This window comes from Erpetoichthys calabaricus, chromosome 2 (genome assembly GCF_900747795.2).
Source record: "Erpetoichthys calabaricus chromosome 2, fErpCal1.3, whole genome shotgun sequence".
Lineage (NCBI taxonomy): Eukaryota > Metazoa > Chordata > Cladistia > Polypteriformes > Polypteridae > Erpetoichthys > Erpetoichthys calabaricus.
This window is the reverse complement of record NC_041395.2, coordinates 146,632,586-146,651,732: the sequence shown is the minus strand read 5'-3', so window position 1 is coordinate 146,651,732 and position 19,147 is coordinate 146,632,586. Positions and strand designations below refer to the sequence as shown.

General features: G+C 39.0%; 1 protein-coding gene across 3 annotated transcripts in view; it reads left to right on the top strand.

Annotated features, from left to right (window-relative positions):
* atp11b (ATPase phospholipid transporting 11B (putative)) overlaps window positions 1-19,147 on the top strand; it is a 208,324-nt gene that overhangs the window by 151,909 nt on the left and 37,268 nt on the right. For 2 of the 3 annotated variants that reach the window (XM_051923917.1, XM_051923918.1), the window contains exons 25-27: window positions 8,104-8,242; window positions 13,376-13,399; window positions 16,078-16,143. In XM_051923917.1, the coding sequence (XP_051779877.1) occupies window positions 8,104-8,242; window positions 13,376-13,399; window positions 16,078-16,143 (229 nt within the window). The remainder of the gene's footprint in view (window positions 1-8,103; window positions 8,243-13,375; window positions 13,400-16,077; window positions 16,144-19,147) is intronic. The other variant, XM_028794610.2, reaches the window with a different exon arrangement.

Below are 19,147 nucleotides of genomic sequence, written 5' to 3'. Positions count from 1 at the left end.
ATCTGTTTTTCCAACATAAAATATATTTTTTAAACATTATCTTTTTAATCAACCAAAAGTTCAAAAACACTAGCAATTTTAAATATTTTACAAAAGTTTTTGCGGCGCCCCTAGAAAATTCCACGGCGCACCGGTTGCCTGACAGTGCTTTAGCATATAACTTCATTACTTAGTTGAGAATTTTCCAACATGAGTTGTTTTCTGTGTTTTGCTTTGTGACCATTTGAAACTTTATTTTTACTATCCTGTACTGTGTTTTTATTTTTCTTGATGTGAAAGTTTCTTAAAGATAGTGGAGTAAAAGTTGCAGGAATTCTAGGAGTGATTCCCATTACATTTATTTTTGTAATGCCCATAGCACAAGGAACACTTTAAGTTGCTTGAGAATTATATAACAATGCACTGGGAATTTAGAGTCACTTGAACATCATAATTATTTGTTTAATTAGACATTAATTGCTCAGTTGTTTTTCGTTAATGAATGTATGCTTTCTGTTTGGTATAACCAGTTTTATTATGGAAATGCTTTGTAATCAAAGTGTTTCTTTGAAGATATGTTATAGTAAACTGGTATGAAAGTGCAGGAAGAGAGAAACGTGGTGTGACTATGTTCCTTAATATATATACATGTCTAAAATATTCCACTGTAAGTTAAAATTTAATTGCACTCTTGTGATTTTTCCAGAATTTCTTTAGTTAAAAAAAGGTATCTGCATGACATGTTGTCTTGTGCAAAAGCAATTCCCAAAATAGATTAATTAGTGTTTATGATATTGTTTACACTCGGACAGATTCAGAGACCGTTACGGGGCTACAAAATGTAGTAGTCTTTCTTAAAATTATTAGTAGCAACCATCTAATTTAGTAAAGGAACTGGTTGTAGAAAGAGCATTTGACAGAGTTTAGTTCATCTGCTTGTTGTTTGGGCCAAATATGCAATAGATTAAACTTCTATGATACACCCCATGAATGACTTATTGGTGTTTTCTTAGATAATTACAATGACAAGGATAGTATTCTGTCTGTTTAGAAAGCCTTTTCAGATACAAGCTTTATGTAGCCTCCATCATAGTTTCAGTTCCACTTTTCCTATTATCTAGAAGTTACCCATCATGTGGCTATGTAGTCACAAAGCTACAGAGTACAGACAGGGAAGTGCTTGAAAGCATCATACAGAGACAAACGTTCGATTCTTCGAACAGAGAAACTGACATTGTTGTAGAGAAACAATAAATAGAACCAAGATGTATGTTTATTTTCTAGCTACTTTATTTTTAGAGCAGAGAGTATGAAGGTTCAATAGAGATTTTTTGAGATAACACCAAGTTAATGCTTTTTTTTCCCAAGTTGCTTGGTAACAGACATGTTACAACAAGAATTTTTAAAACACATCGAAACATATTTTAATAAACTCTGATATCAAAAGTGAAACATTTTATTCCTAATAGTTTCTTTTAACAGTCCTAATATATATATATATATATATATATACACAACATTGATAATATTCTGAGGTTGCTAGCTTACACATAATGTTTCACATGGTATCTCAGTTGTAGACTAAACATGCTCAAAAATTGTAATACATACTTATTTATTTACTACCTAAGTAGATAACCTTAATTTAAAAGGTAAATACACTATTTCAGATGTAAAAGAAATTGCATAATGAGAACATAATAACCTTTCATCTGTCCAATGTCTTTGAACCACTGAAGTCATTATCACATTTTTTCACAGAATCATTGGCCAGTGTGAAGTGAAGGAACTATATGAAATTAGAGACTACAGAACATTCTTGGAGATATCTATGTATAACAAATGCTCAGGGTTGTATGTCTGTCGTACAAAACCTGTGCACCCCTGGTCTTTGAAGCTTGATCTTGGTCTTAATTGACAGCTTGTTGCATGACATGTGCAATACAATCTATGAATTGGACATTTGGACCATGGTGAACCGAAAACTTGCACTTCAGCTTCTCACAACAGCACTCCTCATTGACAGCAAAGGTGCCATGTGACATATCTGTTGCAAAACCAATGGCCAAGAAATCATTCCATATATCTAGCATGATATTGGTCTCAACCTCGGCTTGTGCCGTGACATGTATGGCATAATTAAAATTTTTTCATGACAGGTGCATGCACCACCTGATCCGACATGCATTCATGTAAAAATATGCCTTACAGGAAAAGAAACACACTGACAGCTGCATATGGTGACCTACCTTACCTGGGCCAGCTGATATTCTTCTTTGTACATGTAACTCAGACACCCCTAAACCAAAGCAAAGTTTTAGATGCCTTTAGCTGATGCGGTAAAGCCTGCATGCCCAACAATCATGAAGAAATATCTGCAAAAAAACAAGTAGATCTTCAAGTACTTGCAACTCCCAACCACAAAATAACGTTGATTTTACAGCCTCATATAACTGCTTGTTTAGCTACACACTAGTTAGGAAAGTTTGATCAGCCATGTGCTTACTGTGAATCAATATTTCTTAAGGGGAAACCAAAAATCATATGCACAACAAGAAGGGGAGCATCACCATCTACTGCCACTTAACTGCGAGAAATGCTCTTCTTCACCAAAGAAGGTGATGCACACTTGTATAAGTGATGAAACAGCAGGATGCTGCTGCATATTCTAAAATACATTATAACTTAGTTTCCTTAAAAAAGTACAGGATTTCATTGATTCATATAGCCCTTATGCCTGAACTTTTTCAAATTAAAGTCAAGTTGAAGAAAAACAAAAAACATAGGTGACACACAGGTTCAAGAACTGAAAATGTTACTTCCTAACCACTTCTAAAAAAGACCAATTCATTGTTGACTTCCACAGTTCTTCATCTGTGTCCTCCCATTTTCACTTCACTCCGTGTGTTTGACTAGTAAAAGTAAAAATAAAAATGCATACAGTTGGGAAAGAATACAAAAAATATCAGAGTCAGATTTTTTTTCTGAACAGTTAGCTTAATAATTAGTAAATGAAAACTACATTACACCTCAATTGATGCTTGTCAAAAATCAGTTTTTGAACAAGGAGCTGACTAGTAAGGGAAATCATTGATAAGCCATCAAACATGATGCATTACTTACAGAGTGCATTAAGTTTATCTTTATTTTTATCCCAAGATATGTTGCATGTTACATTACATTATTTTTTTTGCATGTTTCTGTGGTATACTGAAGAATAAGCATAAACATCTTTCATTGTTTCCTTATCCGAACAATGGATTTTCCAGATGTCCCAAACAGTTGGAAGGAGGATTCATCTGAAAAATATCTTTGTACCAGTGTCTTCTGCTTTTCATTCCTTGTACTTCCTGCAGAATTTCAGTCTGTTGTTGATGTTTTTCTTGGAAAGAAGTGGCTTTTTTGCAGCCCTTCTTGACACCAGGCCATTGTCCAAAAGTCTTCACCTGACTGTGCGTGCAGATGCACTCACACCCACCTGCTGCCAGTACCAAGCAAGCTCTGTACTGTTGGCATCACGATTCTGTAGCTGACTCCTCATAAGGAGATGGTCCTGGTACTTGTTGGACATTTTTAGCTGATCATTTTGTGCCAGGGCCAAAATAAGTGAAAGTGGGTTCTTGTGATAAAGTTAACTTTTTATGCTAATAAAGCTCTTTGCAACAAATTAATATACATCTGATCGATCTGCACAGTAATATAAAAACAGTGTGAATTGCCACCAGTAAAACAAACTGTAAATTTTGCAAAACACAACATTTGTGTCACTGCCAAAACTTTTGGCCACTACTGTACATCATCAACTATCAGACAAATTTTAGCAGCCATTAAGAAGGCTAACAGAATGTTAGGTCATATAGCACAATGTGTAGAGTTTAAGTCCAAGGAGTCTATGCTCAGGCTTTACAACACACTAGTGAGGCCTTTTACAGTTTTGGTCTCCAGGCTACAGAAGGACATAGCAGTGCTAGAAAAAGTCCAGAGAAGAGCGACTAGGTTCATTCCTAGCTTTTTCAGTTTGAGCAAAAGAAGATTAAGAGGAGACATGATTGAAGTGTTTGAAATTGTGAAGGGAATTATTACAGTGGAGCGAGACTGTTGCTTTAAAATGAGTTAATCAAGAACATGGGGACACGGTTGGAAACTTGTTAAGGATACATTTCGCACAAACATTAGGAAGTTTTTCTTGACGCAGAGAACCATAGACATTTAGAATAAGCTACCAAGTAGTATGGTAGACAGTAGGACTTTAGGAACTTTTAAAACTAGACTTGATGTTTTTTTACAGTAATTAAGTGGATAGAAATGGTGAGCTTTGTTGGACTGAATAGCCTGTTCTCGGCTAAATTGTTCTAATGTTCTAATTTGTCCAATCAAAAGAAATGTTTTTACAACTGAGCAAACATGGCTAGCTTTGTGCCAAAAAGTATTCTTGCAGATATTATTGATTTGTATTTCATTTTTACAGTAATTTGTGTTTGTGTGTGTGTTTATATATGTGCGTTATATGTGTGTTTTATATATATATATATATATATATATATATATATAATATGTATGTGTTATATATGTGCATTACTTTAATAACAAATAAATGTATATATTAGTGCTGGGCGGTGTGACCAGAATTCTATATCACGGTATTTTTCAAAATTCTACCGGTTTCACAGTATTGGACGGTATTTTTTTTTCCCATGCATGAGTGGATGTTAACCACATTTTCCACTGCAATTACTGGCTAAGAATAACCTCTTCCACTGTCATGAGAATTGTACATTGTACAAAAAACATTTTAATGTGCACATAAGTATTAATACAGGTTTGCATGGCCCCATATAGTGATAGTTTTCAAGGGGGTGGCACTAATGAAGAGAAGGAATCACATTGCATGACAGATGCAGTCAAAATGTAGAGCCTTTTTATTGAACAATGTTGGCAAACAGCTTAAACTAAAATTTTGACAACATATTTTCAACCATCCAAAGAGGCATTTAGACTTAGTAAAATATCCAGAGGTGTTTGTCAAAAGTTGCATTGCACTGAACATGTCTTGGAAAAGAAATAAAGAGTAAATATTTTTTGTAAACCAACTACACTTTGTTAATGTTAACAATCTCTGGCCACTGACATGTTAAAGTGACTTTTTAAACAACTTTACCATCATTAAACTGCATAATATTTAAACTAATAAATAATAACAATAAAATAAATAATAGTGCAACTTCCAGTAATAATAATATTACTTCCAAGACTTCAAGCCCAGGTGCATTACACAGTATTCACCAAATTAAAATAAAATAAAACAAGTGCAACTTAGTGATGACATCTTTACCAACTGAACCATCATTAAGGCAAACTGCATTAATATGGGCCTTGCTCCAAGCTAAGCTATATACATAAATAATAAAACTGCAACTTGCATTTATAATGCAAAAAGAAAAAAAAAATACGGACACAGTGAAGAAAAAAAACAAACTATATGTCGAGATTAAAGTCGACATTTCCACTTTATTCTCGTAGTTTATTTTGTCATTAAAGTAGAATGTCGTAAACTAAACTTCATCCTAAAATCAATGTTTAATTCACTAGATTTTCTTAAACTCCGACATAAGTTATGTAGCACATTAAATGCGTTGTGTTAAATGTTCCCCGACCCAGTTGTTAATCGCTACGCTCTTCTTAAACTGACTCCTTCTGCACTAAGAGGCAGCGATCGCTGCACAGAATACATTCACTTCATGAAATTCCTGCTCTCTGAAAATGTAGGATGCTAAGATAATTTTTCATGATGAAATGCATTAAAGCAGGTATTAAACATGCACGGTAGTGAGGCGGTAGTGCTGCTCCCTCGCAGTAAGAGGTCCCCAGGTGTACATTCAGTGTAGAGAACTTTATGGCAGGTGTGACGAGGCAACCTACAAACTGGATGTATGAATGGATATCGCACAGGTTTAACTTAAATATTGTGTAAATGTTGGGTTCATGATCTGGTGGTCGAAGACATGAACACAGAATTCAATGGATGTTCTTCTGAGCAAGCTTTCTTTATTGCATGCGTGCTGTCTCTTTCTGATGTACCAAACACCCAGTTCCTATCCTTCCTTTTTCTTTCTCCACATAACCAATCGCCACACGATAAACGTCCTTGTGAAATTAAAATTAGTTATAAACTTAGACCACGGAGTGTTCAGAACTTTAAAAAAAAATCTTCGTTATACATGTTTAATTCTGCTATCCATTCAGGGTTGCACCCATCCCAGCAAGCATTGTGTGCAAGGCAGGAGGAAATCCTGAACGTGGCGCCAGCACATTGCAGGGTGAATATGAGCAATACATACACTAGCAGGGTTAATATAGCACAGGTGTCCTCAATCACGGTCCTGGAGGGCCGCAGTGGCTGCAGGTTTTTGCTCCAACCCAGTTGCTTAATAAGAAGCACTTATTGCTCAAATAACACTTCTGCTTCATTTTAGTTGTCTCGCTCGTTAAGATTTTGAACTCTTAGTGCGTATTTTATTCTTAAACAGCTGTATTTTTGGTTTTTAATTGCTCCTAAGTAGCAAAAACATGCAAATGATAGATAGACAGAAGATACCAGCATTTCTCCATTTAGCTTGTTACCATTTACACCTCAGTGTGTATTTATCATGCACTATTGGGTTTAATTAAATACTTAGAAGGAAAGTGAAGGACTGAGAATTGCTCATCCATTTTAGCCTTCAGATCATTTGGATGATATCTTTAGAAAGGGGAAGAAAATCTAGGATATGAGAATGACCTGACATAGCAGAGTTAAAGCACTAACAAACCATGAAATTATATTATTGGCAAGAATTGCTTTCTAATTAAGCAACTGGTTTTGAACAGAAACCTACAGCCACTGCGGCCCTCCAGGACTGTGATTGAGGACCCCTGATATAGCATAACAAAACCCGCCATCCTACATGACTTTGAAAGGAAACTGAAGCATGCTGAGTAAACCCACCAGAAAAACATGCAAATTCAATGCAGGGAATACTCGAGACCACCACGCCACCGGGCCCCCACATGATTAATACATGCTTTAATGCATTTCATCATGAAAATTATATCAAGTATTTATCTTAGCATTCTAAATGTTCAGGGAGCAGGAATATAATGAAATTAATGTATTCTGTATACTGTCCGCACCTCTTCTTAGTGTAAGAGGAAGTCTGTTTAAGAAGCAGTAGCCAAACAACACAAAGCATTTAATGTGCTACATAACTTATGACGGGGTTTGAGAAAATCTAGTAAATTAAATATTCATTTTAAGATGAAGTTTAGTTTACAGTGTTCTACTTTAATAACAAATTACGAGAATAAAGTCTACATGTCGACTTTAATCTCGACAAACGGCGAGAATAAAGTGGAAATGTCGAGAATAAAGTCAGCATGTTGTCACACTATTACACAGTACCCAGGTACATTACACAGTATTGAAAAAAATAAAACAAGTACAACTTGGCTTGCAGTATTATCCAGTAGTATAGAAACAGTATTCACACATTTGAACATAATGGTCCACATCTGACCTTTTAAATCCAAAGTATCTCCAGAAAACAGACGTGACTCCTTTTTCCTTCAAAAGTTCTTCTGTGTCATCATGTTCAACTTTATCGTCTGCTACAGCTTCAGTTTCAGAATGTTCTCTGTATGCTTTTTTAGCGGAGTAGCAGTGAAAAGAGCCTCCGCGCAACATCTCCACTAATGTATGTACTCAATTGCATGTGTTTAGCGGTGTAGCAGTGAAAAAGGTCCCCCTTAAACAGTTTCCCGCTGCGCCACGTTCCGAACGTTATTTAGGCAATTTAAACCGGTGTTGCAGTATGAGAAAAATCCATATCATAACAAAAATTAAAAACCGGTTTTCGGTATGAACCGGTATACCGCCCAGCACTTATATAAAAATATATATATATATATATATTTATAATCTAAATAATATAAAAATATATTTTTTGTAATGGTTTTTTTAAATTTAGTTTAGAATACAATAGGCACAGATGCTGTTTCAAATTTCACTCATGTTTCTTACCCTTTTAATTATCTAAATTATGAGTAAATGTTTCAGGTTCTTCTCCTATTCTCTTTCCATTTCAACAGAGACATAAGCAAGAATGCTCTTCTCTCCTGCAAACCCTTTTTGTACTGGACTTTATTGGGCTTCTGCCATGCTTTCGTATTTTTTTTTGGCTCATATTTGTTAATGGGAGAAGATACATCACTAATGGGAAATGGACAGGTATAGTATAAAATAATTATTTCCTGACTTAAGAAATTTATGCAGATCATCTGAGTGTAACATGGTATCTTGAAATATCAAGGGTGTATGTAAAGTAGGAATCACATTGTGTGTGTGTGTATAAAATTATTTCTTAAAAGTTGCAGTTCTCACATTAAGGAATAAATTAAAGTCCATTGCAAAAATAATCGCAACTTCTTGAATATCTAGCACAGTTTTGCTATATTTATAACATACAGTGAATAATATTCATACTTTTTTAGTTTCATGCTTTACAGTGAAATACAGGTTTTCTCATTTCAGATCTTTTTGAAACACTCGAACTATTATATTGAAAATTTAAATTAACATATGTTAATGCAATATTTGTGTGTTACGGGTAAAAAAAAAATAATTTTCATGTTAATTTACAAGTCCTTAATAGTATGTATGTTTAAAGATGAGACCCATGTGAGGAATATTGTACATATGTAGTAAACTAGCAAGGTCATCGGCTTGATCTCTGTACTATTTAAAAGCATCTGTCAACACAGTATATTTAAGGAGATTTGAATATGTTTTTAATTATCAGTTTAATGGTAGAAATTTATTCATCAGCCATTTATTTAATTTTGTTTTCATAGCATGCCTTAAGCTATAGGATAAGTTTTTTGTATAATCTATGGGTTTTGTTCAGTTTGTTCTGTATGGATGTATGTATGTCTCTAAGTTAAAACAATAATTTTATTAGACACCTAATCATTGTAATCAATGTAACACCAGACAGATAACATTTTCGCTCTAAAAACTGAAAACATCTCAAAAATTGTCTGAATACAAAAAGCAAATTGTACAATAGAGAGACAATGGTGTAAATGAAGGTGTTGAAATGTCTTAGTGTCATCTATGACTTTTTGATCACTGCCTTTTGCATGTCAAATTCACAAGGATTTCACAAACTGTTTAGGTGTTTGTCTAGTTAAACATCCAGTTCTATCCTGAAAGCACTTGGTGCTAAGCGGAAAATTTACTTGGGCATTATACGGGTCCACAAAATTGTACACCATCTCCATACAGACATTGAATGGACTGGTATTCAGGTTGTAAGGCAGTAGTGCTAAGCACTATATTTGCAATGTTTCCTCCCTTTAAAAAAGTGCATCGTCCTACTTTTCCATACATTGTTATCCATGTGACACTCCACAACCTCCTATTGACCTGATATCAAAACGTCAAGTCGTCTCTCATATTTTGTAGACTCGCTTAACCAGCTGCAAGAGGACAGCCTTGGCCCTTCTTGCATGCAACTCACCAGCAAAACAACATTTTCTTTCATATGTGTTTGTTTTATCCATCAATCCATCCATCCTCTTCCGCTTATCCGAAGTCGGGTCGCGGGAGCAGCAGCTTGAGCAGAGATACCCAGACTTCCCCCTCCCCGGCCACTTCTTCTAGCTCTTCCGGGAGAATTCCGAGGCGTTCCCAGGCCAGCCGGGAGGCATAGTCCCTCCAGCGTGTCCTGGGTCTTCCCCGGGGCCTCCTCCCAGTTGGACGTGCCCGGAACACCTCACCAGGGAGGCGTCCAGGAGGCATCCTGATCAGATGCCCGAGCCACCTCATCTGACTCCTCTCGATGTGGAGGAGCAGCGGCTCTACTCTGAGCCATCTTTAAGGGAGAGCCCAGGCACCCTGTGGAGGAAACTCATTTCAGCCACTTGTATTCATGATCTTGTTCTTTCGGTCACTACCCATAGCTCATGATCATAGGTGAGGGTAGGAATATAGATCGACTGGTAAATTGAGAGCTTTGCCTTACGGCTCAGCTCCTTTTTCACCACGACAGACCGATGCAGAGCCTGCATCACTGCGGACGCTGCACCGATCCACCTGTCGATCTCACGCTCCATTCTTCCCTCACTCGTGAACAAGACCCCGAGATACTTGAACTCCTCCACTTGAAGCAGGATCTCGCTCCCAACCCTGAGAGGGCACTCCACCCTTTTCCGGCTGAGGACCATGGTCTCGGATTTGGAGGTGCTGATTCCCATCCCAGCCGCTTCACACTCTGCTGCGAACCAATCCAGAGAGAGCTGAAGATCACGGCCTGATGAAGCAAACAGGACAACATCATCTGCAAAAAGCAGTGACCCAATCCTGAGTCCACCAAACCGGACCCCCTCAACACCCTGGCTGTGCCTAGAAATTCTGTCCATAAAAGTTATGAACAGAATCGGTGACAAAGGGCAGCCCTGGCGGAGTCCAACTCTCACTGGAAACGGGTTCAACTTACTGCCAGCAATGCGGACCAAGCTCTGACACCGGTTGTACAGGGTTCCCCGAAGGACACGGTCGAACGCCTTTTCCAAGTCCACAAAACACATGTAGACTGGTTGGGCGAACTCCCATGCACCCTCCATGACTCTGCTAAGGGTGTAGAGCTGGTCCACTGTTCCGTGACCAGGACGAAAACCACACTGTTCCTCCTGAATCTGAGGTTCGACTATCCGACGGACCCTCCTCTCCAGAACCCCTGAATAGACTTTTCCAGGGAGGCTGAGGAGTGTGATCCCTCTGTAGTTGGAACACACCCTTCGGTCCCCCTTCTTAAAGAGGGGGACCACCACCCCGGTCTGCCAATCCAGAGGCACTGTCCCTGATGTCCATGCGATGTTGCAGAGATGTGTCAACCAAGACAGCCCTACAACATCCAGAGCCTTGAGGAACTCCAGGCGTATCTCATCCACCCCCTGGGCCCTGCCACCAAGGAGTTTTTTGACCACCTCGGTGACCTCAGTCCCAGAGATGGGGGAGCCCACCTCTGAGTCCCCAGGCTCTGCATCCTCATTGGAAGGCATGTTAGTGGGATTGAGGAGGTCTTCGAAGTACTCCCCCCACCGACCCACAACGTCCCGAGTCGAGGTCAGCAGCGCACCAGAATCTCCTCGAAGCCGTCCGAAAGTCGTTCTCCATGGCCTCCCCAAACTCCTCCCATGCCCGAGTTTTTGCCTCAGCAACCGCCGAAGCTGTATTCCGCTTGGCCTGCCGGTACCTATTAGCTGCCTCCAGAGTCCCACAGGACAAAAGGGACCGGTAGGACTCCTTCTTCAGCTTGACAGTATCCCTCACCGCTGGTGTCCACCAACAGGTTCGGGGATTGCCACCATGACAGGCACCGACCACCTTACAGCCACAGCTCCGGTCAGCCGCCTCAACAATAGAGGCACGGAACATGGCCCATTCGGACTCAATGTCCCCCACCTCCCTTGGGACGTGGTCGAAGTTCTGCTGGAGACAAAGTGCGGTTCAATATAACCTCCTATGATGAATAAAAAATTTGGACGCCGTTTTCCCTCGCCCGGACGCGGGGCCCCATTCTGGAGCCAGGCCTGGAGGTGGGGCTCGATGGCGAGCGCCTGGTGGCCAGGCTTGCACCCATGGGGCTCGGCCGGGCACAGCCCGAAGAGGTAACGTGGGTCCCCCTTCCCATGGGCTCACCACCTATGGGAGGGGCCAAGGAGGTCGGGTGCAGTGTGAGTTGGGTGATGGCCGAAGGTGGGGACCTTGGCGGTCCGATCCTCGGCTACAGAAGCTGGCTCTTGGGATGTGGAATGTCACCTCTCTGAAGGGGAAGGAGCCTGAGCTTGTGCGCGAGGTTGAGAGGTTCCGGCTAGATGTAGTCGAGCTCACCTCGACGCACAGCTTGGACTCTGGAACCAATCTCCTTGAGAGGGGCTGGACTCTGTACCACTCCGAGTTGCCCCCGGTGAGAGGCGCCGAGCGGGTGTGGGCATACTTATTGCCCCCCGACTTGGAGCCTGTACATTGGGGTTTACCCCGGTGGACGAGAGGGTAGCCTCCCTCCGCCTTCGGGTGGGGGGACGGGTCCTAACTGTTGTTTGTGCGTATGCACCGAACAGCAGTTCGGAGTACCCACCCTTTTCGGAGTCCCTGGAGGGGGTGCTAGAGGGCATACCTTCTGGGGACTCCCTCGTACTGCTGGGAGACTTCAGTGCTCACGTGCGCAATGACAGTGAGACCTGGAAGGGCGTGATTGGGAGGAATGGCCCCCCCGATCTGAACCCGAGTGGTGTTTTGTTATTGGACTTCTGTGCTCGTCACGGATTGTCCATAACAAACACCATGTTCAAGCGTAGGGGTGTTCATATGTGCACTTGGCACCAGGACACACTAGGCCTCAGTTTGATGATCGACTTTGTGGTCGTGTCGTCGGACTTGCGGCCACATGTCTTGGACACTCGGGTGAAGAGAGGGGCGGAGCTATCAACTGATCACCACCTGGTGGTGAGTTGGCTTCGATGGTGGGGGAGGATGCCGGTCAGGCCTGGTAGGCCCAAACGTGTTGTGAGGGTCTGCTGGGAACGTCTGGCAGAGCCCCCTGTCAGAAGTAGCTTCAACTCCTACCTCCGGCAGAACTTCGACCACGTCCCGAGGGAGGTGGGGGACATTGAGTGTTTGTTTTAGCATTCAGAAAATTAAGGTTTGGATAGTGTTCTGTTGCTTCATGAATGACATTTGTAATCTACCCAGACAGTTTTATGAGGTTGAGATATAGAGTAAAAGGATACAGTCCACCATCTTCTCCATGTGTACGCATAAATTCACATACACAACCTACTTGAACCCTTTCAATTACACTTAAAAACATCCCCCATCATCTTCTGGTGTACATTGAAAAAACAGAATCAAACACAGAAGGTAAGGTCAGAGGTCTTGAGAAGAGCCATTCTAGCATTGATTAGTGGATAGCAAACATGAACTACATTTACATTCCATATATATATATATACACACACGTGTACTGTGTATAAAATATACATGCGCATTATGCTCATAAGTGTGTACGTAGTAGTAAATAAATACTTCAATATATAGCAGATGCATTATTTTATATTATCAAGAGCTCTTCTTATAGCTTCTGAGGTTTTATGAGATGCATGATGGAGTGGCTATTATTGTAATAAAACACATTCAGGCACTTAAGAAAAGTAGCATGAAATTGCTTTGGGTTATATATTTAATACAGTTATTGTCAAGCTTTGCCGTATAGTGTTTGAATGAATTTTCGAACTTGCAATTTGCCTGTTCTTTTCAGTTACTTCCTTTTTCCTCCTTTCATGCTGTGCATGTCTTCAGATTTTGAAAGCTAGCAGGCAACTGGTAAGAGTTGACTGTGTTGGACATTTGTTATTTGTATTCACACAGAAAAAATTTGTTTCATTGTCAACTCGTCTAAATTTTTTTTTTTTTTTTTTGGAATTTTGCTTTTAGTAATTCATAATTCAGAAACATAGTTTGTCATCACTATGTTTTGTGTTTAGGTTATTTGTCCTTAGGTATTTGTAGTATTTCTAGTTTTGCTGAGTGTATTAAGCCTATACAGTAGCTGTTTAATAAGAAAAGTATTTGTACAGTGCTGTGAAAAAGTATTGGTTTCAAATAACTTCAGTTCATTAGATAAAATGTTAGATAAAAGGAACTAGAATTAACAAAACATCTCTAGATTGTTAGTTAAAATATTTGTCTTTGCATGGGAGAAAAGGTAATTGTCCCTTAGTTACTCATTAAAATAGATGGCCAAGCTAAATTCATATTAGATTCAGATGACTGAATACAGCAAGATTTGATTGCAGCCAGCCATATTGAATCAAAACCTAACCATATATTGACCCTTACCACAAAAGTGACGTTTTCACCACAAGGTTTCTAGAGGAACACGGTGTGTCAATCAAAGGAAATTCCAGAAGAAGCAAGGAAAAAATCTATTGAAACTCGGTAAGGAAATGGTTACAAAGTAATTTCTAAGGTTGTAGGATTCCACTGTACCACAGTGAGAAAGAACCATTATGTCCAAATTGAGAAAGTTGGGACAGTGGTAACTCTTTCCTGGAAAGGATTGCTTGCCAAAAATTACCCCAAGGGCCACAGTAGCAACACAAAGAAAATCCAAAGAACTGTAGATTCCTTTAGCCACAGCTAAGGTCTGTGTTCATGATTCCACTATAAGAAATAGACTAAGTGAAATCATGATTCATGGGAGAGACGGAAATCTCTGTAATATTAGTCTTTCATTTACAAAAAAGACCTGGATAATCCCAAAGCCTTTTGAAATAATATTATATGGACAGGTGTGACGATGCGGGTTCAGCTCCATGCTCCCTTCTTACTTTTCAGGGAGCCTCTCGAACCCAATGAACTGAACAATGAGGACAACAAAGGAAGTAAGGGGAAAGGTGCGTAAGTGCTATTAAAGCAAAGCAAAGTGTCCAAATAAATAATGCAGTTTTCCCAAACTGTTGATAAATAAATAATCCATAAAAAGGTAAAAATCCCAAACAGTTAAAACAAGACTAAAATGAGATTAAAGTCCTCCCCCAGCCATTGGGATCGCACCAGCCAAGCACAGCTCCTTCCCACTCTCTCCAGCTCACCCAAGGCATGCTCAGCGGGAAAGACTTCAGCCACTGCAGTTCTCACACTACCAACCCCCGTCTTGGCTGCCTCCATCGGCGTCTGCCAGACCGCTTAGGATCGGTTGTCCTCCTGTCTTCTTTCTCGCACTCGTAGTCATCCCTCAGGTCCCTAGGGTGGACTCCTCCACGATCATACCCACTTTCCATTCAATGGGCACAATCCGTCCCTTGAATGCTGATCCTTCGCTCCATCAGGGACCTATGACTGCGCTGACCTCTCTCTTACAGCTGGCTGGCTCATCCGCTTTCTTTCGCTGTCCCAGCCTCTTTCAGTTTCTTTTTTCCTCCTTCCTTTCTGCCCCGGCCTGTTCTTATATGGCTCCGTAGGAAGCCAATTAAGCAATTGAGAATGATCGCACCCTCACGTGCAGGTTCGACTCGCTCCAATTACTCCATCAACTCCCTACGGCTGCATGATCGCACCCACGGAGACTGACGCGGCGAATGGATTATTTAAAAACTGCCAATCTTTCGTAGCCAGCGGACCCGCTACACTACAACAGGTGATTCAAAAGTAGAATTGTTGGGATGATGCATGTCCCACAATGTCTAGCATAATGCTAGTACAACGTTCAGTAGTAACAACCTCATTACCACAGTAAAAGATAGTGGTGGTAGCATTATGATGAAGGGATGCTTTGCTGGCTCAGAACATGGAAGCTCTTAGTTACTGATGGATCTATGAATTTTACACTTGACTAGAATGTTCTTAAGGAGAATGTTCGGTCACCTGTCTGATCTGAAGCGAAATTGTGTTGTATATCAGGACAATGGCACAAAACACAAAAGCAACTCTGTAGCTGAATGGCTTATAAGAAACAAAGTTTTGGAATTGTCTAGTGAAAGTTCTGACTTGAAACCAATAGAGATGCTGTAGAAGTACCTGAAATCATGTTTAGAAACCTACCAGTATGTTTGAATTAAAGCATTTCTGCAAAGAAGAGTGGTCTAGAATTCCTACAGAGTGATGTCAAAGACTAATGTCAAATTATAGGAAGTGCAATTTAGTTGCAATTATACGTGTTGCACCCAAGTATTGAAACTGTGGGCAAAATTACATTTTCACATGGGAGATAAGGTTGTAAAGTCACTTTTTTCATTGAATAAGGAAACAAATTGTTTTTCTGAGGCTGTTCATTTTGTACATTATGCCGAAACACAGTATATTAGCAAGGGTGCAAATGCTTTCTTCACAGCACTATAAATAGTAAGAGATGAACTACAGACAGACTTTAATACAAAATTATTTTCATGTTGGTGTCATTGCTAATACTGAGATGTTTAAATTAATCTAATATTAGTGTCATTCTTTAATTAGATACACATGTATCCTTAAATTTTTATGTTTGTCCCTTTTTACTATAGATGTTTGGCAATTGGACCTTTGGCACTTTAGTCTTCACAATTATGGTTATCACCGTTACCCTAAAGGTAACTGCATTCTAAATTTCATATGAATTAATTAATTCCTATTTCCTATTAATTTTAGAAATACTGTTTTTTACATAACATTTTGTAACTTTTTTATATTTGTTGTTATTAATATAAATCTGAATATATACATTTATAGTATAATCAATATGTGATTAGGTTAACCTTTTCTTATATTTGATAAAAATGTTTAAATTAAAATCTGGCAGAGGAGTGAAAAAGTTTATTTCTGAAAATATTTAGCCAATAGTGTTGTTACTGCTAATTTTGCCAAGCCTTTCTGTTATTGAAGAGGGTATTGAACAGGACATTAAATGCAACCTGAAACAAACCATCCAGTTTTACATGAGACAACAAACCAACTTTTTAGTAGAAATACACATCATGTTAAGGACACATCTTGTCACTTGCATATAAATGAAGTAATTTCCTTAATAACATACTAGAGGAAAATTATACCTTACACACTTGTATTTTTGGAAAAATAATGTTTCATAAAAATATAACAAATATGATCTCACAATCACAAGAAGGTATATGAACAGATATGGATGATTTTTTTTTTTTTTGTTGGATTAGCAAATCTCTAATTGACAACAATCCCAATTGCAAAGTGGTAGCTAGGAAGAAAAAAGCACAACTCCAGCAAGAGCCCCTAAGCTATATATAAATGTCCACAGTTTAGCTTTGATGTCCAAGACTTCATCTGAGGTTGGTATCAGAATAATGGGGCTGTTTCTCCCATGTACACTTAAATGGATTCAGATTGCAGGAAAACCTTTAATAGACTAACAGTGAAATTTTGCTGAAAAATTTTGCAGAAAATAGAGGAAAATGTTCATTATACTTTAGAAATCGCATGCTTCACACTGTTACAGTTGAGCAGTTTAGCTTTAGGTTTATTTTGATGCTTTAAACATATGAAATAGAATTCTTTTTGCACTTGCTCTCATCAGTAAAAGTAAACAATAGTATTTAAAGCAGAAATGATGAAAAAAGAACAGGCACATGCTATACTATATGCAGTGCAATGGATAAAACATGGTACAGAAAAAGGAAAATTTTAAAGACTGTATTAAGTAATGGACAAAGGTTTTTTTTTTTTCTTGGTCTACATTAAAAAGTTTGTTAAGTGTTTTGTGCCTTCTTTCATATATTCTTGGTATTGTGTAAACAGTGTAGAAATCCAATATCTTCATCAGATTTCATTCAGGATCAAGTTAATACTACAAACAGATTCAGGAGATGACTTCATTTATTGTTTTCATTATAAAGTTCCTATGCTTGTGTTGTCTTTATGTCACTCCAGCCGTAATTTTTAGCAATGGTAGGGAGCATACATAAAACAGTCCTCGCAATATATGGATCTTCAGAAATGTTCTCCTGTTGAAGGTTTACTTCCATGTCACACCTACAATTCAGAGTTCTCTTAGTATGATGTTCTCACAACACAAGAAAGACAGCAAGAGAAAATACAGAACAAAGCAGCAAAAAACAAGATATCACTATCTCTGAACCCAAGTTAATCTGATGTAGAAATTTTCATTTATTTAATTAGTTGAATTTATTGTCCATTTTTGTACATATTTTAAATACAGCGCTCTCTGTTTGAGACAAAGACACATTTTTCCTTGATTTACCCCTTTACAGTTTCAGATTACAAGTCAAACAATTGAGATGTGATTACAGTTGACATTGCAGACTTTTCATTTAATGGTATTTGCATACATTTTGGTCACACCATGTAGAAATTATAACACTTCCTATATGATTGTCCCCATTTCAGGGCACCATAATGTTTGGGGTAATTGGAGTCACGGGTAGTCACAGACATTTGTAATTAATCAGTTTTTAAGTATTGCTTCATTAGTACAGGCATAAGATACCTAGACTTACTTATACCTACAGACTACCTTCGGAGTCTGTACAGACTACATTGTTAAACATGAGGACAAGAGCTGTGCCTATGAAAGTCAAAGAAGCCATTATGAGGCTGTAAAACAAGAGTAAAACCATTAAAGACATTGGTAAAACCTTAGGATTATCTAAATCAAGTGTCTGGAATATCATTAAGAACAAAAGAATGCACTGGTGAACTCATTAATCGCAAAAAGTGGGCTGCATGGAAGACCTCCACTGCTGAGGACAAAAGAGTCCTCACTATGGTAAGGATAAAGCCCCTAACGCCTATCCAACTGATGAGAAACAATCTTCAGGAGGCAAATGTGGATGTGTCAGAGACGACTATCCACAGAAGACTTCATGAGTAGATATACAGAGGCCACACTGCAAGATGCAAACCACTGGTTAACCACAAAAACAGAATGGCCAGATTAGAGGGGAAAAAACAGGTTAAAAAGTACTTTAAAGAGCCCAAAGAATTCTGGAAAAAGGTCTTGTGGATAGACTAGACAAAGATGAACCTGTAAGAGAGTGATGGCAAGAGCAAAGTGTGGGGACTAAAAGGAACTGCCAAAGATCCAAAGCATACCACCTCATCTGTTAAACTTGATGATGGGGGTGTTATGGCTTGGGCATGTATTGCTGTTACAGTTACTGGCACATTTACCCTCATTGATGATGAAACTGCTGGCGGCAATGAGATCTAAGTAAGACATATAGAAACATCTAGTCAAGTTCTACTAAATGCCTCCAAAATCAATGAATGTCATTTCGTCCTACAACAAGATAATGATCCCAAACATACTACTAAGGCAACACATGAGTTTTTCAAAGCTAAAAAATGGAAAGTTCTTGAATGGCCAAGGCAGTCACCAAGTTTAAATCCAATTGAGCTTATTTTCCATATGCTGAAGAGAAAGCATAAGTGGACAAGCCCACAAAACATGCAGGAGCTGAAGATAGCAGCATTAAAAGCTTGGCAGAGAATCGCCCGCGAAGACACCCAGCACCTGGTGATGCCTATGAATCATCATAGACTTCAAGCAGTCATTGCATTCAAAGTATATGCAACAAAGTAGTAGATATGACTGCTTTATTATAC